We start from the raw sequence: 23266 nt of genomic DNA on the forward strand, positions 1-23266 counted from the left end.
GCCGTTATCGCGCCCGACTTCGGAGTCGCAGTACTTATACCTTGGAGCTCCCCGGACTTTTGACAGGGACGAATCGGTCGTCGATCATAATGCGGGGAAGACAACACCTGGAAGCCCGTGGAGATCCTTGAAAAGACAGAGGTACTGGCATGGATGGACTCGAAAAAAAAACAAGCAAGATGTAAGATGAGGACAATGTGAAATGGACAGAGGGCGAAAGACAGAAAGAGACGGGCACACAGAGCCAGGATAGTTGATGCAGGCTGGGAGCTTAGACTATGCCAGGAGCAATACTCCGACCAAAGCAATTCGATCTACCCACTGGCAGGTCGAAGGATCTTAAAGATGCACAGGATATGCCGAGCCTAATATCGATCGCAAAGCTTCCGGCCTTATTGTCGGGGGAAACAGAGACATGGCCCTGAGGAAAATCTCACAACCTACACAGTAAATAAGTCCTGCTCTGTGTCTCAGATATAGAGCGAGAGCAGAAGTCCCCCAACAGAGGTACGACCACCAGGCGGCCACCGTGCACTGCCTTTGAATAGCGGTACTGCGTCCTTCCACTTTGGGTTCCAATGCCCACCATTGACACGGCGTACCGTCAGCCTCACGTGTTGGTGCAACTGCGCAACTTGGTAAGCTCCCATGCTGCTGATGGTGGGCGCTGGCATGCCGCTGGGTGTACTTCCCGATGCGAAATGATCCTGGATAGTGGATACGAACCACGGCCCACCCTTATCGTTGGCGTCAGCATCGTGCACTGATGCCACCGACCTATGGGCTGCCATGTCGATTGCAGGCACCCTGGCACCCAACTGTGATGGCGAACGCGGGAAAGGTCGTACCATCCTGCACAGTGCATACCTGGGAACAACGGCGACTGTTATGTGGAATCTTGTGGGAATCATCCGGAATGTCCTGCCGGGTTGTAACCGTTGCATGCCGAGGCATTTTGCAGGCAGTTTCCCGCCTTAGCAACACATCCACACAGGCAGAAACCATCTCGTAAGATCACAAGCACGCAAGTATCGATTTGTAAAGATTAACACACACATCATCGAAGCGGCTTTGCGCGCCATAGGCACGCGACTCGTTGCTTCTGTACCTGCCTAAACGGCGATAGCCGTTCCGCACGCCACCACAATTTCTCCAGCCGGCCTCACTTGGCCCGGAGCGCCACCAGTCTGGGCACGACCGACTGCGTTATCACGTGATGTGATACCGCCAAGATGCCTAAAATGGTGGGTCTGTGATTGCGGGCGCGATGGAGCAAATGGCGATAGGCGGCTAGCAAATACGCTTTTTGGCGGCCCACATGCACCGAGCTTATTTGCGAGGCCGCAGAAGTAAACTATATCGGGAAGGAGACATCGTCAACTTGCTCAGTCGTTGGCCCGACAGTTCCAGGATTCGCTCGGATGATGCCATCGATGGCACAACAGGTAACGGCCGCGTTGTGGTCGGCCAGGTACGACGCTGGCCCTGCGGGCGATATGCGGTACCTGGTTGTCATCCCAGCAGCAAGGGAACTACAAATAAGCTCGCTGCCGTTCCCGGAGTTTCTGTTGGTATCGATCCTAATCAATTGAGCTCAGTGGAAGCAGATCGTCACAATGGCAATGGCACGTTACCTCGGAATTGCTTCAGCATTGGCCAGTACTGGCCTTGCTCAATTCACCCCGGAGAAGCTGCTTGGTGCACCCCGTCGTGGTGCGCTCAGCCCCAGCGGTGATGGAACAGTTGCTCTGCTTTCCGTCTCGCAGTACAACTTCACCGAGACCGCCGGCACTTCAAGCTGGGGACTCCTGGACCTGAAGTCCGGCGAGTTCAAGGACTCTGGTCTGAACATCAGCGAGGTCAACGAGGCCGCATGGATTCCAGGCACCGACTCCGGCATCATCTACATCAACGGCACCAACGAGGAGATCCCTGGTGGTGTCACGCTCTGGATTGGAGACATCAAAGACCCTTCCAAGAGCACTTTGGCCGCTTCGCTTGATGCTCCCTACAATGGACTCAGGATTGCGAAGACTGAGTCTGGAGACATCAAGTTCCTCGTGAACAGCATGGCGTACCCCAACGGTACTGCTGTCAACCCCGAAACCGAGGTCGTCCCTAAGCACACCGGTCGTTTCTACAAGGACGCCTACGTTCGTCACTGGGATACCTGGCTCACGAAGAACCGTTACAACGTCTTCGCTGGTACCCTTTCCGCGAACGGCACCTATGGCCTGGCCCACCCTGGTCTGCGGAACCTGAACAACGCTGTCAACTGGACCACCACCAGGTCTGAGACTCCCGTTCAGCCTTTCGGTGACTCCAGCGACTACGCTATTTCGCCTGACGGCAAGCTCTACGCTTTCCTCAGCAAGGCTCCCCAGCTGAACAAAGCCAACTACACCGCAAGCTACATCTATCTTGGTGAGGTTGATGGTACCGCAGAGCCCATCGCTTTCAATGGCCCTGACTCCGAGGCTGCCAAGGCCGGTCACCAGGGTGCCTCTGGCCAGCCCTCTTTCTCGCCCGACAGCTGCAAGCTGGCCTACGTTCAGCAGGATGAAGACTACTACGAGTCGGACAGGTGGCAGCTGTACACTGTCGATGTTGCCGCATCCAATGGCAGCGTCGCCACTAGCAACTGGAAGGCTCTTTCCGCTGGATTTGACCGCTGGGTGCAGGGTCCTCTCACTTGGGCGCACGATAGCTCGTCCATCTACGCTACCGCTGAGGACTACGCTCGCGTGAAGATCTTCAACTTCCCCATCACTGCCGATGCAAGCTACGTTCCCGAGCCTTTGACCTCTAACACTTCGGTATCTAGCTTCTCCCTCCTGGAGAACAACGACTTGCTGGTCACTGCCTCCGCTATCTGGACACCTGTCGAGTACTACACTCTCAGCAACGGTACCAAGAACACCATCTTCACTGCCGTCGACAACGACCCCGAGTTCGCTGGTCTCAGCGCCGACCACGTTTCTGAAATCTTCTTCAACGGATCCGACCCGAACCTCAAGCAGCAGCTGCAGGCTTGGGTCATCAAGCCCACCTTCTTCGTCGAGAACAAGACATACCCCCTTGTCTTCTACATTCACGGTGGACCTCAGGGCTCTTGGGGCAACTCCTGGTCTAACAGGTGGAACCCAGCAGTCTGGGCTGACCAGGGCTACATCGTCGTTGCACCCAACCCAACTGGATCCACCGGATTTGGCCAGTATCTCACCGACGCTATCCAGGGCCGCTGGGGAGGCTACCCATACTACGATCTTGTTAACGCATGGGAGTACATCAGTACTGAGCTCTCCTCTTTCGTAGATGTTGAGAATGGTGTCGCCGCTGGTGCGTCGTATGGCGGGTAAGTCCCCACAAAAGACCTTCATGGTCAACCACCATTTACATGCTCAAAACAACTAACAAACACAAGCTACATGACCAACTGGATCCAAAGTAATGACCTCGGCAACAAGTTCAAGGCGCTTGTTACTCACGACGGCATCTCCCAGACCAAGGCTGCATGGTCATCTGAAGAACTGTGGTTCATCCGCCACGATTACAACGGCACTGTCTGGGAGTCCGAGGCTTACGACAAGTGGAACCCCTTCGATCACGTCGCCAACTGGTCCACTCCCCAGTTCGTCGTTCACAACACGCTCGACTACCGTCTCCCCGAGAGCGACGGCATCGGTCTGTTCAACGTCCTGCAGAACGTCGGCGTGCCCTCGCGCTTCCTCAACTTCCCCGACGAGAACCACTGGGTTCTCAAGCGCGAGAACAGCTTGTTCTGGCACAAGGAGATCTTCAACTGGATCAACCACTACTCCAAGGGTGAGCCTTTGGATGATGAGCCTGCCGGCAACTAAGTTTGCGGAGGCAGTTACGAGATGACACTTAGCTACAACGTATCCATAATGATAATGAATTCGTCAAACAAGAAGTGTGCAATTTGGAGCGTATATTGTTGCGATGCTCACGCGTCCAGATTTTAGCCAATCACAACCGACTCATGCTCGACAGGTAGGGACCACCCTGCATCCAGCAGGCCCGATCAACCACTTGACGCTTATAGTGATTCTGCAACCTGTTGGCTACGATCAAGCAGATTTGAACTTTACACAAGTAACTTCGTTCAAGTGTATATACACCCTGACAAGAGAAAGCCCTAGAAAGATCATTTGCTGGCAGCTGCATTCTGCCAGTAGCTGGTCGGACTGCCTGGGTGTACATAGTATAACGTTAACAACGGCCCCACCAGCACCTGTACATGGTCTGACCTTGCATGTGAGTTTCCAGAAAATCTCTGCGATCCTCGACTCAGATCACGTCTAGACATCGAAGGAATCGTGCTGCGATAAGCCGAAGGACGATGGAAGGACTTCGATATCCATATCTCCCAGGTTTCATTGCGGCATCCAACGCCAAGGCGGCTGCTGCTGATGCACTGATAAACAGAGGAACGAACACGAGCGGAGACCATCATGGCTGCATTGAGAGATTCGCGTAATGAGGAGGGATTCCGGCGTGTTGAACAGGCGGGCATCAGCGGTTCAATGGCGGTAAGCGCAGGCAATTGCAGCACTCCAATTCCCATCCATCTCAAGACGGCTGTACGCGAACCCAACCGGACAACGCGCATCCTCGGCCATCGAGCCGAAAACGTGAAGTGATAAGCATGGGCGTGCAAGCGCGCTGTGTGTTCGAGAAGGTTGGTGGGGCCTAGCTGGATTCGGACCGCCGAAACTGCCGCGGCTGTGGACCTGCCCGGAAGGGCTAGCGGGCCAAGTGCAGCGCCGTTCGTGGTGTGGAGCCTTCCGTGGAGCGTGAGCGTGCTTGGGGTGCTTCGATGGTGGAGGGGGCGGCATTGGTGCTCCCGCCAAGGAAGTCCGCTGGGCGCCCAGTCGGAGACTCGAGAGACGGGAATTGCACACGGACACAACATGCTCACAACGACATCGCGGCGGGCTGCGTTCGGCAGCAGAACAACAGCGCTCGCGAGAGCTCTTCGACGAATGCACAAATGCAAGGCATGAGTCGTCTGCGAACGTGAATGGTCACACGGCAATACCGAACGGGGGTGCCATGCCGCTACTCGGGTCTTCGTTGCGATAAGCCTGCCCAGCAGTGAATGGCTGACACCCTGATGATCGTCCTGGCTCGCCAAGTTTACCAAGCAGTGAAGCAATGTCGGTGGCGGGGCAGCACTTCTTCCCTGGCCTTAGCATTTGCTAAGTGGCTGTCGTGCTCGATAACGCTGTTCGCGCGAAGTGGTGCTGCCCGCTGCCATGATCATCAGCTAGCGTGACTGTAACGTCGCGCTGGAACTCACCTGCTGGATGCAGAGGTAAGGCCAAGGCTCGCTGTGCCTCGCTGTTTGCCGCCGCGAAGCTGGTGGGCGGTCGAGTATTAATTGGGGGGCGCCCGCTCGTAGGGTTTGGTTCAGCAGCAGCTCGTCCCTTCTTCAGCTTGCCCAGCCAATCACTTTCCTCGGGTGATACCACAGAGTGAACCTCTCGAGTGTCAACGTCAACGCTTGAAGAACTTCTCCAACATGGCTGCCGCCGCCGGACCCAACCAGGTCGACATGGCCATGAGCCACGATCCCAAGGTTGCTACGCCTTTGTACGAGGTGAACGAGAAGCAGGCATTCGCTGCTGAGAAGCGTGGGTCGTCGGCTACCAGCCACGATCTGGCTGCCCCTCCTGTTGAGTTCGAGGCCGATCTCATCGGCGAGACACCGACCGAGGAGGAGCTGAGGACACTGCGTCGTGTCTCTGGCAAGATCCCGTGGCAGATCTTCACCATCGCGTTCGTCGAGCTGTGCGAGCGTTTCGGTTACTACGGTTGCCAGGTGCTGTGTACGTTTGACCATCACATGTCCAATTTTCCCTTCTGACCGTATCTAGACACCAACTTCGTCCAGCAGGACCTGCCCATCATTGATGGTGTTGTCCAGACCACTGGCAAGGATCCTCGTTCCAACGGTCAGCCCGGTGGTCTCGGTATGGGCCAGCGTGCCTCGTTCGGTATTGGTACCTTCAACTCCTTCTGGGCTTACACAACCCCCATCATCGGTGCCATCATCGCCGACGAGTACCTCGGTCGCTTCAACACCATCTTCATTGCCATTGCCTTCTCCATCATCGGTCACATCCTGCTCATCGTCTCGGCTATTCCCAGTGTCCTCACCAGCGGCAATGCTATCGCTCCATTCATCCTTGGTGTGATCGTTCTTGGATTCGGAACTGGTGCTTTCAAGGCCAACATCTCGCCTCTCATCGCTGAGCAGTACAAGCAGACCAAGCCTCGTGTGATCATCGACGAGAAGACTGGCGAGCGAGTTATCTCGGACCCCAACATTACCATCTCGCGTATCTTCTTGTACTTCTACATGTTCATCAACATCGGTTCCCTGACTGGTCAGATCTCCATGGTCTACGTTGAGAAGTATGTCGGTTTCTGGTGCGCGTGGCTTCTGCCTACAATCATGTTCTGCGGTTGCCCCATCGTCCTCTGGGTGTGCCGCAATAAGTACCACAGGAGCCCCCCTACCGGCTCCGTGCTCATTCGCGCCTTCAAGCTTCTTAGTCTCGCTACAAAGGGCAAGTGGTCCGCCAACCCTGTTGCCACGCGCAAGGCTTTCAAGAGCGACCGCTTCTGGGAGGATGTCAAGCCCAGCCACCTCGGTGACAGCAAGCCCAGCTGGATGCAGTTCGATGACGCCTGGGTCGACCAGGTTGCTCGTGGTCTGCGCGCTTGCTCATGCTTCACCTGGATTCCCCTCTACTGGCTGTCATACAACCAGATGAACAACAACCTGACTTCGCAAGCCGCCACCATGACCCGTAACGGAGTCCCCAACGATATCATCACCAACCTCAACCCCATCTCTCTGGTCATCTTCATTCCCCTTGTCGATAAATTCCTGTACCCTGGTCTTCGCAAGGCTGGCATCCGCTTCACACCCATCAAGCGTATTGCGTTTGGTTTCCTGCTTGCCTCGTTGGCCATGGTGTCTGCGACCGTGATCCAGTACTACGTCTACAAGACCGGCCCCTGCGGCAAGTACGCCAACACCTGCGACGAGGAGCTTGGCCCTGCGCCTATCAACGTGTGGACACAGGCCGTGCCGTACGTGCTCGTCGGTTTCTCCGAGATCTTCACCTCAATCACTGGTCTTGAGTTTGCTTTCACCAAGGCGCCCAAGAACATGCGTTCCCTCGTTACTTCCTACTGGCACTTCATGTCTGCGTTCTCCAACGCCATCGGCCAGGCTCTTGTCAGTCTGTCCGAGGACCCGCTGCTGGTATGGAACTACGGTGTCGTCGCTATCTTGGCTCTGCTCGGTGGAATCTTGTTCTGGTTCCACCAGCGCTCCACTGATGCCCAGGAGGATGCCCTCAACATGTTGCCCGACTCCAACTACGTTGGCAAGGAGACTGCTGAGAACGACCGCGCCGCATAAACGCGCGAGTTGCCTTCAAAATTGCGTCGGAAGGGGAGGACGGATATGATTTGTAATGCTGTGAATGCGTCATGCTGGGTATGGAGAAGATTTCGATGATACCTATTTATTTTGGTAGTTGGCTATTTAATGCACGAGCCGATACTCTCGCTTCATCAATACCTTGCCTCTTGCTGTGCTTCTGTATGCTGATCGTGTGCGAACGTCGCAGGCTCACAAGCCACCCTCCGCCAGCCTATCGCGATTGTTATGGTATAGCTGGTAGGGTGCCCGACGCCAAACACTTGGTGCAACATCATGAACGTGATCAGGGGAGAAGACCTGATGACTCTTGTGATACGAATGATGGTGAAAATTAGGTGAGTCGGAGGTAATAAAGTGCGATCCAGTCTGGTACGGAATTATTCGTAGCGTGCACGAAAAGCGGTACGAACCCGTGAAAGATGATTCGAGCTATTGAGCACTTCTCGTGATCCTCGAACTCACTTGTGACCCCGGATATGTCAACGACCTGTCATCTTGTCGTGCCGATGCAAACGGTGATGTTGTTGATGCGCCCACGTGCAGGGCGAACGGAAGAAGGCAAGAGCAGCCGAGGCGCGCCATCGGCGCTCATCGGAGATCTTCCCGCAACATTCCGGGATAATTTTCGGTGCTGCTCGTGACGAGAGTTCAAGAGCTGTACGCAGGCCCCGCTTTGCTTCTTCATAGCTTCGTAGCTCTGTAGCTCTGTAGCTCTGCCCCAGCTTCGAGAGCTTTACGCGTTTCGGCGGAGCTGTTTTGGGTCCTTCTTTCTGCTTTCGTTGCTCCAACTGCGCGCGTTTCAGCATCGCCAGAAAATTTTCTCAGCCCTACTGCCAATCCTACGGCCTCATCAAAAGATACAAAATGGATCCAGATCTTCAGAGCAGCGTATGCCAGGCGTTATAAAGGGCGCTCTAGGCTACAGATATTCATTGATGACTACGATGTACGTTACACGGGTGCTATTTCCTTTTTCGGTCTTGCACGGCACCTACTACACACGGCACATGCACTCCACATTATGCACGAGCCCTGCTCGTGCTTTCCCTGCTACTTGTTCACTACCCTATGGTCGAAGTGAAAGAGTGATATCTCTGAGGGCGATCTCTTACCGCTCTCGATACTGCAGCCTTTCACTGTGCACCTGCCATAAGCCCTGATATCGTACACAAGCGCTAAATGCTCCCTCCTACTTCAGTGATTGCCCACTCAACTACACTTCGGTTTCTCCAAGTGATTCAACATGGCCACTGAGACCAGGATCGTGAAACGTAAGCGCTCGCTGAATGAGCCTGCCGTCGTAAGCCCTCGAAAGAAAACACCAAAGGCTGTGGTGAAAGCACCAGCAACGAAAGCGCCAATAACGAAGACAGCGAGGACAATGCCGGCAGTAGAAGCACGATCAATATGTCCGCTGATACAGACACTCCGCCAATATGGACTGATGGAGATCGTTGCCTCCTGCCTAGGTCCCAGCGATCTGTTCTCACTGGCACTCTCCTGCAGGGCAGCCTATGAGGCTATGATCCCTCGTGCAGAAAGCCTCAACAACTTACTCAGCAAGATGTCCTGCAGTGGCCGCGGCGTCAGTCTCCGGCAACGCATACACGAGAAATCGACTTTCTTTTATGCGTTCGAGTGCACCGAATTTGCACAGTGCCGGACGGCTTCGGGACGTCACAGCATCGAATCCCGCCCCTGTATCAGCTGCAAACTCACAACTTGCGACGAGTGTCGCATCCACTGCGTCTTTCAATCCATTCACGAGAGCCCCAGCGATCCTGAAGATCTTCCAAACTTCTCGGGGTTCGTATTGCTAGAACAATATGAAGTCGGGATCCTCAGTCCACGCCACCTTGACCATGACGAAGCACTGCATCCGCCTGCGTGGCAGAATCGCGCAACAGATGCCACGGCAGGACCATATCACGACCAAGGGTACCTCGACCTGCCCCTGCAGTTCGACGAGGTCGGCACACCAGAGAAGATCAGCGATGTGATCAACGTGGACCTGGGCTACCACTCTCTCACCACCTGGTCCGGAAACTCGCAATACGGCTTCCCATCTCCCGTCCTACGCTCTCTCTGCAACACCACCGAGCAGCGGATACTATATCTGTGCAAGCACTGCCTGACCGACGCATCGGACGGCTACAAAGCACTCGAACCGCCGCTCCCATACCTACCCTGGCTCGACACCCCCATGGACGAGCATCATACACCTCTCAAACAGTGTCACTGCTCCCTGCGCAGCCGCATCCTAGACCGCTGGCAGTGCGTCAAGTGTTACGCCAAAGAAGCGTCCACCATCGAAACCCTCCATAATGGGGTGCCGGCGCCAAACATTCCGCAATGCGGATGTGGGCGTCCCGCGGACAAGCCAGTGTGTATGTGGTGCTGGGGCGAGATTGCTGAGAGGAGCGATCAGAGCGAATTAATCGATGATGCACAGGAGGATGTACGTCCCAGGGCATAGGCGTGATGGGTACCTGAAGACGAGTGCGTGGTGGTAATCAAGGTCGGCGAGCATTGTGAGAGTGTGCATCAAAGGCGAAAAAGCGAGTGGTGATACCCCGTTTTGTTCTTGTACAATGCTATTGTAACAATCTCGGCTCTTTGTTCTGTATAAAGCGCATATATTAGTAATTATGAGAACGATCTGAACGTTGTATGATTTTCGCATGATGTCTTTCCGTGTATATGACCTAGTCCAGCTCTTCGTAACCACATAGACTTGCCATTTTGAAGTACTGAAGAAGGAGCTATCGAAATAGCTTGAATATAACCACCCTGACGTGAACTCTTTACATTGGCGCAAGTATATCCCTTCACAGAAATAGACTGGCAGCAATAAGGGCAACAAGCACAGATGGAGACGTGGCAAACCGACTTGTGCCCCCAGTAAATTTAGCCGGCGTTGCCGTCCGCTTCGGAGTTGCCGACACATTTCCAGCGTCCGTTTGCTCCAGCGGGTAGACTACAATTCGATCTACGTCTGCCGCCTTTGTGCCATTCCCATTGGAGAGCCCACCCAATGTGATATTGTTCAACCCCTGTGTGAGTTTCAACGCCAGCGGCGAAGCCATGATAATTCCCTTATGCGTGTCCTTCATGGACAGCTGTCGACGCGTGGAGGGGTCGTTGTTGACTTCAACCCATCCGTAGTGGCGCAGGATCCAGATTCCGCCGATGCGGTCGGGGGAGCCATAGGGGGCATCGCCAAAGCCCATGTCATCTGTGTCTGGGGCTTGTTAGCGATCGGTTTGTGGAAGAAAAAGGAGGGAAGAGTCGCACTTTGGTAATAGAAAGATACCCATTGTTCACCGCCGGCGTCAGTGACTTCAAAAGTGATTGTGCTGGTGTTGCCGCTGAGGTTAGTTGCGATTGTGCCGTTGCTCGCGAATGGCTAGAAGGGCTTAGTCGAGGGGCCTTGATCAGAAGGTGAGCAACGTACGGCTTCTTGGTGGTAGGCAGCTCCACTGAGAGTTGTGTCTGCGCTATAGTAGGTTGTACCTTCTACCGCTGTCCACTCTCCAGTCGACCTGGTGCGTTTATTAGGATATCATCATCGATGGGGATAAGCATACTGACACGTCAAGGTCATATACATCAATCCAATCAATGCTGAAAGACTTCTTAATTCTCCTACGTCTGTGTGTAGAGGCAGCCACACATATGTGGTTTCCCAGTCGGTGTTCAGATCCCACTAGGTCCGGGCCAGTTTCCAGTGCTACAACGTGTGCTATAGCTTACCCTATCGCCTGTATACAGGCTAGTACTACAAAGATGCAAATGCGACTGGAGAAGTACGAGGCTGGGGAGCCCACGTCCACTCTTAGAACTTGTCATGAAGCTCAAAGGTCGGCCCCCAAAGCTCCAAAGACCGGGGTCACCATCGTGACATTGCGATTGATCATGTGTATTGTGCGTTCGTTGAACAAAGATAGTATTATTGAACCAGCTCTACCAAGCTAATTCAACATGAATCGTGAGATCAATGTCACATTTAGGACGCACGAGATGCGTCGTCAGCGTGCAAAGGCAAGCTGGGTGTACCTAAATTAGAATCACTTGTCCTCGGAAAGAGTTTTCATCTCCGATGTGTGTACGTGTACCATACCTTTATCTCGAACATATTTGCTCCCTGTTGGTGGAAAAATCTGTTCGATTGTGGCAGAAACTGTGCAGACTGCCATCAGGCTGAGGAGTTGCAGAGGCTCGGCACCTTAGTACTCGAACTTGACTCGGGATCAGGCTGATTCTCACCACTTATCTATCAGTGCCGCGTGTCAAAGTCTTGGTGAACCTCTTTAAAGGCTTCCAATCGGGACTAGTTTGGGTACTGGACCCGTAGTTAGCCTTTCACACACACCATCTGGGCACTTCGCCACTTCCACGCACTTTGCAGCTATCAAATTCTTTCGCTATGCAGGCTCACAAGGCTGAGACATGCTAAGTAGAGACCAAGCTGCAGCGCGAATATGCACGGTTTCCCCGAACGGTAAAGCGGCGCTGCGGCCCGCGTGGGGTCTAAGTTGTGTGGCTTGCAGACAAGGATTAGGTCCGCTTGCACCAAGAACTTGCATGATTCATTGGCTGCAGAACCACACATCCATCGGTGGTTGCTGTCGGCGTATGCAAGAGTAGGTCACCGGGTGATATCTAAATCAGCCTGCAACTATTGTGGCTTGCACAAAAGTCTATGGCTGTGTGAAGATAGGCTTGCCTAGGCATGGCATGCAGTGCCGCACAGTCGGTCAAGAGGTAAGATTTCAGCCTGGTCCTTCAGAGGTGCGAGCTGTGGGCCAGTTTATAGAAGACTGGAGGTGTCCGTTTCTTTACATTGCGTGTGCCCTCAATTTCAGCTTCACCCTCATCACTCTCACTCAAGCAACTCGCGGCATTCATTAGTTCACTTACTTTTCGATTCTACTTATCGAAGTCCCTAAACTCAGTTTTCATCAAGACAATCATCGAACCAGTCACAATGTCGGACCAGAAAACCCACTTCATGGCATCTACTCAGTACTTTGGCCCTTCACCGGCTTCTGATGGCCTTCTTCCAGATGGAAGATCGCGCAGAGGATATCAGCGGGCCTGGCTGAGGCTGCGCCAGTGCGTTCACAAGCTCTGGTTATTGGAACTCTCGGCAAGCATCCTTTCGCTGGTGTTCTTTGCGGCCATCTGTGTCGTCCTAAAGGTGTACGAGAATCTCATTGTCGAAACCACCGTCATGATGAAACGCCCGCACATATATCCTATCTTGGCTATCTTGGGCGCTATGATGCGGGCCACTATGCTCTTACCAGTAGCCACAGCCATCGGTCAGCTCAAATGGTCTTGGTTCCGTTCCAGATCCCGAACCCTGGTCGATATGGAACGTTTTGACGAAGCCACTCGCGGAATTTACGGGTCTGCGAAACTGTTGTTCTACCTACGATTTCGGTGAGTAGATTTCCAGCTTCAATTAGCACTCTTCATTTTTCAGTCCTAAATATAATGCCTCAGGAATATCGCCGTCATCGGTGCTGCCCTCACTATCATGGCTCTTCCTCTTGATGCAATTATCCAGAGCGCAGTACACCTGTCGTCGGAAACGAGAGCGCTAAGTCAGCTCAACGAATACTCGCTAGCAAGTCACAACGACGAACCAGTCCGCCTGGAAAGAGCGACATCCTACATGGCTTTTGAAAACAAGCCAGGGAGCAACGATGTCTGGCCAGAGACCCCCATGATAAATGCGATTCAATTCGGCCAAGGCTACACAAATGGATTAAACGATATGATAAACGCTCAGGCAAGCTTTAACTGCTCAACTGGATATTGTAACTACAAGACTTCGCAGACCTTGTCTATTGACTATAAGTGTACCAATCGATTCGACATTATTACCGTAGGCGACATTGTTACCGAAGAAGGTTATCAAACACTCCCAGGGACCGATTTGAAGTTGCATCTTTCTGAACGGATAGATGCGAAATCCTACTCGCAGTGGCCTGACGAAGCCAAGTCGACATACCCAAATTATGAAAAGTCTCTCTTCGGGGAAAATCATGATGGCCTTCTCATAGTCGGTACATCAATGCTCTACAGAACTGGAAACGGTGCCGAAGACACCAATGTGAACAATGGCACATATGCTATGGAGTGTGCGCTATTCTGGCATGTCAAAACCACACAGATGTACGTCAATGCCAGCAGGACTGGCATGCTTGAAGAAAACAGTTTGCCCATCCATTACTTCTCGAACGGAACTTCGAAAGAGAGAAATAAGCCTATCTCCATCAGACGCGAACAGCTTGACACGGGCAGTTGGTTGTTAACCCCCGAGATATGTATTGTCGACGACGAAGAGATCGACAGTAGCGCTGGAGACTTTTACATGGACAATTGTGTTCATTTGGTTGGTGGGAAAGCAGCGGAAGGTCTTCAAAACCTACTAAAGGGTGTCGCGTATGGCTTGACGGAAGGTTCTATCACCGAGCAGTCCGCCGATGGAACACAGTTGAAACAGAGCAATCTCTTCGCGTTGAATATGGAGAAAGCGACGTGGAATAAGCTAGCTGAAGAAGCACAGGGAAACGTCACGACGATGTGGGCCAACATCGCCTTTGGTGTGTCGTTCACCGTTCGTCGAACGCAAAGCCTGCAGATGAAGGGGCTTGAAGTGAGCCTCTACGTTACAGGAACAGCTTCACAGATTGTCTTCTACTATTCGATCGTATGGTCACGCCTTGCAATACCGGCCGGTGTCCTTCTCTGCTGCACTCTTTTCGTATTGTCCACGGCACTGCGCACAAGAAACGAACATGCGTGGCGTAGGTCCACACTGCCGCTGCTTTTCCACGGTCTTGAAGACCATGAGCAGATTGCACACGGGGATGTGCGTGACTTCACTATCATGAAGGATATTGCGGGGAAGATGCGGGTGCGACTGGAGGAGCATGCTGAAGTGAATGGTGCAAGACTCATGTCCCGAAATTAAGGAAGCAGATAGATAGTTGCACAGGTATAACAGAATGAGACAGGCAACGTTCCACGCTCGGCGTTTAAGCGTCTGACCCCGCATCGGCCAAAAAAATCTTGCTTGCCCGCATTTCACCCACACCACGACCAACCACAACCAAAAAAAGATCCTGGAGTATCTGGCTTTGCCAGACGAATGCTCTGATGAGGACGGGACTCGAACCCGCGCCACTTTCGTGACCAGGAAGCTGATTGCTCAGCAGTGCTAAGGAGAAGGACCTTAACCTGGCGCCATAACCAACTCGGCCACCTCACCATTTGATGTTTCGAGGCTCGACAACACTATATATGATCTCGTAGCCAATTACACATGGCCTGCTTCAACCTTGATAAGTCGAAATCATGTCCAATTTTGCTTTTGTACTTTGCGGCAAATCGTGGTGTGGTGTTGTACCACGGGCAAACAGTGCGACACTGCCGAGGAACAACCATCATAAAAAATGTGGGGCATCAAGAATCTTCAATTTCACGCTACCCGCAAAGTACCCAGACAATTCTGAGCATTTTCGATGGTCGGATGTGGTTTGTACATGTGGCAATGCTGTACACTGAAGAATTGAACCTCTCGTCAATCGTTGTCTCAGGCGCGTCCCACCAGTCATATCACACTGTGGTACGATCTAACCTATTGGTATCACGGCTAATAAGCTGTATGAATATCACTAGACAAGTTCATCCAAACGCATGTAGCTGACAATCGTCCAAGAGCGTTAGAGTATTAACCCTGCTTGAACAATGCTGCATTTTGCTATGTAGTTGGTCGGACGAGCCTGCGTGCAGTTTATCTATTGAGCAGTACTCCCGTTCACAGTCGACTCTTCAGAACAATATGCTCTGGTCTCCACATCTCGTTCAGCAACCGACTGGCGTTGACCATTTCCGGTCTACATTGGTCCAGTGATGTGATACCTAGCAGTCGCATGCCCGTCTGGAGCTCTTCGGCAAGTACTATGAGACGTCAGTTTTGATTGTTATACACAGGCAAACAGACTTACTATCAATGCAACGGTCAATCCCCTTCGTTCCATATGCTGCAAGCGCATACAAGAAAGGCCTGCCAACACCTACCGCCGTCGCGCCTAGACACAACGCCTTCAGCACATCGTTCCCATCCCGCAGTCCGCCGTCTAGGAAGATCTCGATCTTGCCCAGAATCTCAGGACAGTACGTTCGGATTTCCAGCAACGTCATCAACGCGCTCGGTGCGGTGTGCATCTGTCGCCCGCCATGGTTGCTTAGCAGAATGCCGTCGCACCCATAATCCAGCGCCAGCTTCGCATCATCTGCGGTTTGAATTCCCTTCAGCACGATCGGGCCGTCCCATTCTTTACGAATCCACTCTAGATCCTCCCATGTCGTGTGCGGGCTGAGCTGGCCACGGACAACCCTTCCGCCCATCGCTGGCGCAAAGGCGTTATCGCTGCCTGCTGCGTTGTCCTTCTCAGGCGAGCTGTCGGTCTCCCACTCAGCTGTCGTCTCTTCCGTCAAACCGACAGCCAACGCTTCTTCGGCTTGCAGATAGCGATCCGCAGTCCGCTTTCCTAGAACCGGTGTGTCGACAGTGATCCAAAGACCCTTGTAGCCAGATCTTTTGACTAGGTGCATCAGCTCGATCGCCTTCTGACGGTCCACCGGCATGTAGTACTGGTAGAACAACTGCGTCGGGCTGCCGTTCTTCATCCGCGCTTGCTCTTCCTTGTAGCTCTGCATGATTTGTTCACTCGACTTAGTGCTCGCGGTGCTGACAACCATATGTGCGCCCTTGCGCACCGCGCCTCGCACCATGGCTGGTTCGGCGTCATCGTGAATCGCGCCAATCGTCCCCATCGGCGACACATAGAACGGATATAACGAGCTGTGGCCAAATATCTTGCGGCGCATATCAACATCGCCTACGTTACGCATCACGCGCGGGCGGAACGTGATGCGGCCCCAGTCATCGAGATTGCCCTTCAGCGATGCGCCAGTGTTGGCTGATCCAGATGCGTAGATGTAGGATTTGTGCGGCAGCACAGCCTTAGCAGCCGTCTCAAAGTCTGATGTCTGGACACATAATGACACATGAGGGATTCCGGGTGATGTGTTCGTCTCTGATGGCGTTTTTGCTTCCTCTTTTTGAGTTTCTCGTAGTTTTCCAAGGGTGTTTGGGTCGACTGGCCCTAGAACAGTATTTTGGTCGATGTAGTCTTTCAGATAACTTAGGGGATGATATTTCTTGAATTCTTCTGTCGCATCCTGATAAGGATCAGCCTCACAGTCTCGCAATACATCAAAGTACTCACAGTCCCGGCGTTCTTCAAGATGATTGGCGCGCCGCCTGGGTGTTCGGACAAGAAGCTCGTTACATCATATACATGAGAGTCTAGCACAATCCAGCAGTTGTTCTTCTTGGTATGCTTCGCGACCTCAGCACCGTCAATGTGTTTCATTGTTTCGATTCTTCTACCAGACGATTGTTGTTCAAATGTCCGTCGAGTGGCCAACCATGGGGGGCGCATTTGAGGGGCGCGCTACCCCGGCAATAACCCATGTATCGGCGAGAAGGCCGGGTCATTGATAACCGAAAGTCTTGAGCACCACGAACTGCCAGTGCTGATCCCAGCAGTTCTGTTGGTTCCAAATGTCGCATGTTCCGATAAATATCGCCTTGCAGGCTTGCACCGTGTGAGATAAATATAATCGTGACGTCACAGTGAATATCAAGTGCTCGGCCGACATTCTCCTCCAGAACAATCGCAGTACTCACATGAAAGATTCAAGATGGTTCTAACTGACTGGCGTTTTACTGTAGGTAAGTAATTACAACCTTTCTATATCTCCCTGCGTCCGGTTTTCTTCTTAGCGAGGCCTTTGATGGTCGTGCAATTCACGTGATCAGAGTATTAAGACCGTGGAGAATTGGTATCTTCATCGCACCTATATTTAGTGCTTCATACACCAGAACAAAGTAATAATTCACACAGGTACCAGACCGCAGTGACTCAACCCCAAGAGCTACATCTGAGCAATGTGACAATCGGCTCAGGAGCGTCTGCCTGGTGTCGAGAAGTAAGCTTGAGGATATCGAGCTAATGCTACCATTTTTGTAGTCTACCTTACATTACATAACTTTGATACGGCCAGAAACTACTACTACCGCTAGGAAATACCACATCGTACGTGTAAGAGTGCCAATTGCAAGCGTATGGCAGGCGTGTGGAGACCGGCATAAGCGGGGACCCAATCGATCATCGAAAACTCTGACCACATCCTGGTCGTGGGAACTGCCTCAATTGGGTCACGCAAACATCCCGAGACTACAATTACTCTGGAAGGCTAGCGGGCCGAGCCTCTCCGCATTTCAACGATCAAGCCTTCAGTCGTGCACTGGATCTCAAGCAATACACGGCCTTATCACCGCTTACTACCCGCCACAGATCTTGCGTCTCGCACGAGTATTGTGCCACTCTTGATCATCACCCATGCCTGCCAAGGCGACATAGATATGCGGCAGGAGAAGTAACGCGCAAAGTGGTGGGCCTAAAGTTCGTGGGTATGCATCCCTCACCACTGCCAGACCGGTTATCAAGGCAATTGCCAGCATTGCTATGGGTGCAGCTAGCCTATTCAAGCCCATGTCTTACATGCAGGGTGTTCTGGGCGTGATCTTTCTGACTCGAGCCGGATCCTTCCCGCGGGCAATCTCGACCACCACGGCATTGTGAACAATGTGCCAATCAGTTCTCGTTCCTTGAGTCTGACAGGTCGGCTTTTAAAAGCCAATGAGATATGAGTTGTCCCTGCATACGCATGTTGTGCCGCGTTGTTTGCCTAAGACTCTTTTAAAACCGTTGCAGCCACGGAAATTTTGAGATGGTGTTTCTCAGGTTCTTCCTTTAGTGGTCGATACAAACTGTGACCATGTCCAGGTTAATTGCTCTCTCTTTAACATGCGTTGCTCTCGTAGCAGCACAGAACCCAGACCCTTCGATCAGTACGCCCGTGGCACCTGCTGCGGAGACTGTCACCGCGACATCGACCTCTGCGAACGTGCCATTATTCGACCTCGAGACCATCCAGTTGACTAATAAAGTTGTGTCCGAGCTTCGGAGCAACACTGCTGTTTCCCAATATGCTTCCCTTTTCGACTTCGGTGACACCAATGCTTCAGCTGCCGTGCGCTCTCGCCATGCCAGAGACATTCAGCGCTGCAAGACAATGCCTGGCGATGCACTCTATCCAAACAAGCTGGTCTGGAACATCTTTGATCTATTGTCAGGAGGCGCTCTTGAGCCCATCGTGCCCATTGGCTCGCCCTGCTACCGCGACTCAGCGTACAACAACTATGATGCTGAAAGATGTGCATTCCTAGTCCAGAACTTTGATCAGGAGGAGGTCTAGTATGTTGGACCTAAGAGGAAGCAGATCTCGCTGACACGATTAAGCTACGAAGACAACGGAGCACTGATGAACCCGCTGTACTACGGCATGTCATGCCCAATCCCAGCATCCGGGAACGCTGCCAACGGTACTTGCACCCAGGGCGGATACTCGGACTATGCAGTCAAGATCGAGAACGTTGCACAAATGCAACTAGCCGTCAATTTCGCTCGTTCCCTTAACCTTCGCTTGGTCATTCGCAACACAGGTCATGATTACAACGGACGATCCGTTGGCAAGGGTGCGTTGAGCATCTGGACTCATGGCTTGAAGGAGATCCAGTACGTTGAGAACTACCAGAGCGCAGCTTACTCCGGACCTGCCTTCAAGGTCGGTGCTGGTGTGCAAGGCTTTGAGCTGATGCAGGCTGCCGAAAGCAACGGCGTATCTGTCGTTGCAGGTATTTGCCCAGTAAGTCCATAAGACACCGGTACAGTTGAGTGTTCGCTAATCGAGTCCAGACTGTGGGTACCTTCGGTGGCTACTCGACTGGAGGCGGCCACAGTCCACTGATGCAGCTGTTTGGAGCTGGCTCTGACCAAATAATTGCTTTCGAAGTTGTGCTCGCAAGCGGCCGTTTCGTTACCGCTACGCAATCAGTGAACAGCGATTTGTACTGGGCCATGCTTGGTGGCGGCGGTGGCACATTTGGCATTATCACTTCGGCCATTGTTATGGCTCATCCTAAAGTGCCTGTCACTGTCTCGACCTGGACCGTAATGACATCTGAGACAGTCCATGCCGAGGCCTTCTGGGAACTCGTCAAGTTCTTCTGGGAGAGCTTTCCGGCGTACAACGACGCGAAGACTTACTCGTGGGGTACCATCATGAAGCTTGCTCCTGGAGCCTACCTGTGGTCAATGAACCCCTTCTTCGCAACTAATAAGACTGTTGAAGAGTTCGAGGCTTTGGTAGCACCGCTTTTCACAAAAGCTGCTGAGCTTAACATCACAATATCGGCCAACACGACACGCTACGACACTGTGTACCCAGCGTACCAAGCTACCTTTGCGCCACAGAACTACTATATTGGAGGAGCTGGTGCGATTCCGGGAAGCCGCTTTGTGCCAACGGAGAACTGGGCGAACGACGAAGTTCTCGGGCAGACATTTGCTGCCGTCCAGAATATCGTGGAAACCGCGATGATGCTGAACCTGTACCACCAGCACACAGCCGATGAGTTTGACAAGGGCGTCAACTCACTCAACCCAGCTTTCCGTAATCTGCAGGCTCAACTGGTGGCCATTAAAAATGTTGCTGACATGTCACCCGCTGGCTGGAAGGCTGCCGACGACGCCTTGAATACGGAGGTCATGGCCCCAATTCGGAAAGTCACACCTGCTGGTGGTGCATACGGTAACGAAGCGAACGTTGGCGAGCCAGACTGGCAACAAGCCTTCTGGGGCAAGAACTACCCAAGGTTGCTGGAAATGAAGAAGAAGTACGATCCGACCGAGCTGTTCTACGTTCACCACGGCGTGGGCAGTGAGGGGTGGGTCGTCCAGGACAATGGTATCGTAGGCGTACAGTCGACCGATGGGCCCCTGTGCCGCATATGATGCGCTGCCTTGCTTTTGTACATGATAAATGCAACCAGTTTGACACAGTGATAAGGCAGCGATGTTGAGGCATCATCCAGGCTGCAGGCGGGCGCTCCACGCGTCTGAAACATCCGCATTGCATGCGCAAGGACTGCAACGGTCAATCGTACAGTAGAAAGAGGAACAATCCATGGTAATCAGCCTCGAGCGACAGATCTGACGCGTGAAACGATGCGTTGACGCAAGGCTTAGCAATGCTGCAAGCCTTGGTGGGAACCTGACGAAATGCGTTCGATTGGCGAAATGAGTGCGACTGCGAAACTTGCGCTGAGATCTGCCGTGCGTGCGAGTCTCGGCAGTTCAAGAGGCTGATCGAGGCTGGTCGAGGCTGTTTGAAATTGTTTGGAGTGAGCGGCACCTGCCCGAGGGCTCCGCGTACTTTTGGCGTGGGTTTCGGCAGCAAAAGTCAGCTGCGGCGCGCTTCATGCACGCGCGGAACCCAAGTCCGCACTCTCCGCGTCGCGAGGCTCATTTCGACGGCGATAACATATCAACGGAAGGTGCACGCGGCGCAAAGAATGTTCCATCGCGGTCAATGGGGCAGTGCGGCGCCCCATGCGCCCAGCCGCCCACGTCGCAGAAGTCGATCAAGGGGAGAGTGTCTGGGATGGTGTCGCGTCTTCCCAACGGCGCCAATCCGCACACCTTTCGCGGCAGGCACAGACGATTAGTCACCCTCACAGGACCGTCACCGCGACTTTTGACGGGCTGTAAAACATTCACAGATCTCGCCTTCCGTCTCGTTCGCCCTGTCCATCCTCGACTCCCCTCATCTATTGCAGGCCTTGATTCCACATTAATCGCCAGACCTCGGAATCTTGAGCATCCGGCGCGGAATTTCTTGCTGCAACCCTGCAACCATGTGTCCTTTCAGTATGTTGTATCCGCCCTGACGGTATCCAGCACTGACTTTAGGTAGCCACATTGCCTCCAAGCGAAGGGCCCAATCGCTTCTCACCCACATCTGTCAAAGACTGGCAGCCAAGGAGGAAGTCTGTGTCCAATGCCTGCGAGCGATGCCGGCGGAGGAAGATTCGGTGCGACGGCGACACGCCGTGCGCCACATGTAAACGATTCTCATTACAATGTGTGAGAACGCAAAAGCCCAAAGAACTAGTTGCATCGTAAGTCGACCGATTCGTCACCTTGTCACGTGATGGCACGCAACTCACATGTGTTAAGAGAACATAGAGAAGCACTTGAAGATCGAATACACCAGCTCGAGTCACAGCTCGCTGCACATGTAAATGCTCCAATGCACGGGATGGAAGGCATCGACGAAACCATACTGGCGGCGACATCAGATTTTAACTGGCAAGACACAGGTCCGCCACCGCCAATCAATCTCGGGACGACTTTTGCGAACTCGTTCGAGACAGGCGGCATGGATCTTAGCGCATTTACGCAGAGCAGCATGCCTATGATCGCGATCAATCAATGTGAGCATGTCCCCAACGTGGCATCGCCGTCTTCACCAGTACCTTCATTCTGGTCAGGTACCACACGGGCATCGTCCCCCGATATGCCTCCTACCTCCGTCCCTCCACAATTCGCCTCGATTCCACCACACCTTCGCGGAAGCAAACCGAGCACTTCGCCACTAGAACCGCACACGGCGCCGTCTTGGGAGTTCATGGCCCAACCGCAGTCGGGCCAGAAGACGACCGCACGAAGCCGGACCCATTCTCGCAACACATCCAACTCGTCCGCCTCTCTCGAAAGTGAAGATCAAGCCATGTCACCGATACCCGAAGTCGACGACGACCTGCTGCCATTTGCTGCGTCTACCCCCCATTTGCCACGCCACGGCGTATTTGCGCCGAGTCCAGCGCCTGCATCAACACGCTCGGGTTACACCGACCGGAGCCGTGCCATCTCTACCACACCACTGCCTAGCCGATTCGAGGCCGAAACCTTGACATCCGAATTCATGCAGCACATCAAATCCCATTCACCGCAAGCGTACGGCATGCCCGCCAGCTCTTTCTTGCAGCTTTGTGAAATGGTCTATCCGAATTCACAGAAAGCGTCACCCTCGATGCTGATGGCTTCTATGTCAATGGCCAGGTTTCACGTCTTCCTCGCAATGGCCACCGGGATGAAACTGAGAATCAAAGACAGCCCAGAAAGCACCAACGCCCTTCTCGATACCTGCTACGATCTCGCCATGCAACAAACTACCACTTCAACATTTTGGCAGGAAGATGGTGGCGTCGAAGCAGCTCAGCTACTTGCTGTTTTTGCGGGCATTCGAAAAACACCCATCATCGATCCCACACCTCTGACGCATTCATTTACGTGGTGACAACGTCATTTACGTCACCCTTCTTTTCTGTACACGCAATATATCCTTCCCATTCAGTCGCCAGAGACCCTCCCTGGATAGATCCCCATGTATATAGTAGAGTTTCACGAAATAAACGCACACATTGATTTTTATAGCCACAAGCCCCCGGGAGCCTTCATGAGTTCCGGTTTGATATCGAATATGGAGCTAGCTAAGTAGGGGCGAGAGCTCCATAACTTCTCCTGCAAGTAACCTTTCTCGAGCTTGCTAACGGCTGATTTTCAGAGCCTACAGACAGCGGCGTAACACCAAGGGACGTCTCGCGATGTATCGCACTGCTCGCTTGGTTCCCACCGTAAATAAAACAACGCCCTCAACGCCACGAGATCCAAAATATTGGCAAAAGCTGCGTACAAGGGGTTACTGCGTCGTCTGGAAACCTTGAGTCTA

General features: G+C 53.0%; 9 protein-coding genes and 1 non-coding gene across 10 annotated transcripts; 6 read left to right on the forward strand and 4 right to left on the reverse strand.

Moving 5' to 3' along the window:
- The first annotated feature begins 1280 nt into the window (after window positions 1-1280).
- Window positions 1281-4014, forward strand: C7974DRAFT_65959 (Alpha/Beta hydrolase protein). The gene is made up of 2 exons (XM_046147021.1): window positions 1281-3355; window positions 3425-4014. Exons 1-2 carry the CDS (start codon window positions 1617-1619, stop codon window positions 3858-3860), a joined length of 2175 nt encoding a protein of 724 aa, XP_045991953.1. The 5' UTR covers window positions 1281-1616; the 3' UTR covers window positions 3861-4014.
- Window positions 3726-5203, reverse strand: C7974DRAFT_66081 (uncharacterized protein). Its single transcript, XM_046147024.1, has 2 exons — window positions 4272-5203; window positions 3726-4212 (listed from the first exon to the last, which is right to left on the reverse strand). Exons 1-2 carry the CDS (start codon window positions 4934-4936, stop codon window positions 4092-4094), a joined length of 786 nt encoding a protein of 261 aa, XP_045991954.1. The 5' UTR covers window positions 4937-5203; the 3' UTR covers window positions 3726-4091.
- A 219-nt stretch (window positions 5204-5422) lies between these two features.
- C7974DRAFT_65962 (POT family-domain-containing protein) lies at window positions 5423-7711 on the forward strand. The gene is made up of 2 exons (XM_046147022.1): window positions 5423-5852; window positions 5901-7711. Exons 1-2 carry the CDS (start codon window positions 5546-5548, stop codon window positions 7457-7459), a joined length of 1866 nt encoding a protein of 621 aa, XP_045991955.1. The 5' UTR covers window positions 5423-5545; the 3' UTR covers window positions 7460-7711.
- Window positions 7712-8507: 796 nt separating this feature from the next.
- Window positions 8508-10156, forward strand: C7974DRAFT_65980 (uncharacterized protein). Its single transcript, XM_046147023.1, has one exon. The coding sequence runs from the start codon at window positions 8727-8729 to the stop codon at window positions 9957-9959; it is 1233 nt and encodes a 410-aa protein (XP_045991956.1). The 5' UTR covers window positions 8508-8726; the 3' UTR covers window positions 9960-10156.
- On the reverse strand, window positions 10155-11618 carry C7974DRAFT_475756 (uncharacterized protein; the record flags this gene model as incomplete). Its single annotated transcript, XM_046146653.1, has 6 exons — window positions 10155-10724; window positions 10778-10889; window positions 10938-11025; window positions 11075-11134; window positions 11237-11244; window positions 11604-11618. The coding sequence occupies 6 exons, from the start codon at window positions 11616-11618 to the stop codon at window positions 10312-10314; spliced, it is 696 nt and encodes a 231-aa protein (XP_045991957.1). The 3' UTR covers window positions 10155-10311.
- Window positions 11619-12249: 631 nt separating this feature from the next.
- C7974DRAFT_403967 (uncharacterized protein) lies at window positions 12250-14536 on the forward strand. Its single transcript, XM_046142897.1, has 2 exons — window positions 12250-12928; window positions 12992-14536. Exons 1-2 carry the CDS (start codon window positions 12471-12473, stop codon window positions 14466-14468), a joined length of 1935 nt encoding a protein of 644 aa, XP_045991958.1. The 5' UTR covers window positions 12250-12470; the 3' UTR covers window positions 14469-14536.
- A 115-nt stretch (window positions 14537-14651) lies between these two features.
- On the reverse strand, window positions 14652-14765 carry C7974DRAFT_t117. Its single transcript has one exon. It is a non-coding gene; the product is annotated as a tRNA-Leu (tRNA).
- Window positions 14766-15137: 372 nt separating this feature from the next.
- Window positions 15138-17219, reverse strand: C7974DRAFT_403969 (L-lactate dehydrogenase). The gene is made up of 3 exons (XM_046142898.1): window positions 16792-17219; window positions 15505-16744; window positions 15138-15457 (listed from the first exon to the last, which is right to left on the reverse strand). Exons 1-3 carry the CDS (start codon window positions 17005-17007, stop codon window positions 15315-15317), a joined length of 1599 nt encoding a protein of 532 aa, XP_045991959.1. The 5' UTR covers window positions 17008-17219; the 3' UTR covers window positions 15138-15314.
- A 1190-nt stretch (window positions 17220-18409) lies between these two features.
- C7974DRAFT_320919 (uncharacterized protein) lies at window positions 18410-20487 on the forward strand (the record flags this gene model as incomplete). The annotated part of the gene is made up of 3 exons (XM_046138778.1): window positions 18410-18888; window positions 18934-19339; window positions 19390-20487. The coding sequence occupies 3 exons, from the start codon at window positions 18410-18412 to the stop codon at window positions 20485-20487; spliced, it is 1983 nt and encodes a 660-aa protein (XP_045991960.1).
- A 562-nt stretch (window positions 20488-21049) lies between these two features.
- C7974DRAFT_66162 (uncharacterized protein) lies at window positions 21050-23150 on the forward strand. Its single transcript, XM_046147027.1, has 3 exons — window positions 21050-21402; window positions 21449-21653; window positions 21712-23150. Exons 1-3 carry the CDS (start codon window positions 21390-21392, stop codon window positions 22832-22834), a joined length of 1341 nt encoding a protein of 446 aa, XP_045991961.1. The 5' UTR covers window positions 21050-21389; the 3' UTR covers window positions 22835-23150.
- Window positions 23151-23266: the final 116 nt, after the last annotated feature.

The sequence above is a fragment of the Boeremia exigua genome (assembly GCF_020726555.1).
Source record: "Boeremia exigua strain MPI-SDFR-AT-0100 chromosome Unknown C7974scaffold_13, whole genome shotgun sequence".
Classification (NCBI taxonomy): Eukaryota; Fungi; Ascomycota; class Dothideomycetes; order Pleosporales; family Didymellaceae; genus Boeremia; species Boeremia exigua.

What these genes read in the sequence shown, in the direction of transcription:
- C7974DRAFT_65959 (XM_046147021.1), top strand. Translation starts at nt 1,617, where the DNA reads ATGGCAATGGCACGTTACCTCGGAATTGCTTCAGCATTGGCCAGTACT. An exon ending in GCTGGTGCGTCGTATGGCGG is followed by an intron (nt 3,356 to 3,424) that starts GTAAGTCCCCAC and finishes AACAAACACAAG; the next exon opens with CTACATGACCAACTGGATCC.
- C7974DRAFT_66081 (XM_046147024.1), bottom strand. Translation starts at nt 4,936, where the DNA reads ATGTTGTGTCCGTGTGCAATTCCCGTCTCTCGAGTCTCCGACTGGGCG. An exon ending in TCTGGAAACTCACATGCAAG is followed by an intron (nt 4,213 to 4,271) that starts GTCAGACCATGT and finishes ATGTACACCCAG; the next exon opens with GCAGTCCGACCAGCTACTGG.
- C7974DRAFT_65962 (XM_046147022.1), top strand. Translation starts at nt 5,546, where the DNA reads ATGGCTGCCGCCGCCGGACCCAACCAGGTCGACATGGCCATGAGCCAC. An exon ending in CTACGGTTGCCAGGTGCTGT is followed by an intron (nt 5,853 to 5,900) that starts GTACGTTTGACC and finishes GACCGTATCTAG; the next exon opens with ACACCAACTTCGTCCAGCAG.
- C7974DRAFT_65980 (XM_046147023.1), top strand. Translation starts at nt 8,727, where the DNA reads ATGGCCACTGAGACCAGGATCGTGAAACGTAAGCGCTCGCTGAATGAG.
- C7974DRAFT_403967 (XM_046142897.1), top strand. Translation starts at nt 12,471, where the DNA reads ATGTCGGACCAGAAAACCCACTTCATGGCATCTACTCAGTACTTTGGC. An exon ending in TTGTTCTACCTACGATTTCG is followed by an intron (nt 12,929 to 12,991) that starts GTGAGTAGATTT and finishes ATAATGCCTCAG; the next exon opens with GAATATCGCCGTCATCGGTG.
- C7974DRAFT_403969 (XM_046142898.1), bottom strand. Translation starts at nt 17,007, where the DNA reads ATGCGCCCCCCATGGTTGGCCACTCGACGGACATTTGAACAACAATCG. An exon ending in TCTTGAAGAACGCCGGGACT is followed by an intron (nt 16,745 to 16,791) that starts GTGAGTACTTTG and finishes GATCCTTATCAG; the next exon opens with GATGCGACAGAAGAATTCAA. An exon ending in GATTGACCGTTGCATTGATA is followed by an intron (nt 15,458 to 15,504) that starts GTAAGTCTGTTT and finishes GACGTCTCATAG; the next exon opens with TACTTGCCGAAGAGCTCCAG.
- C7974DRAFT_66162 (XM_046147027.1), top strand. An exon ending in CCCAAAGAACTAGTTGCATC is followed by an intron (nt 21,654 to 21,711) that starts GTAAGTCGACCG and finishes ACATGTGTTAAG; the next exon opens with AGAACATAGAGAAGCACTTG.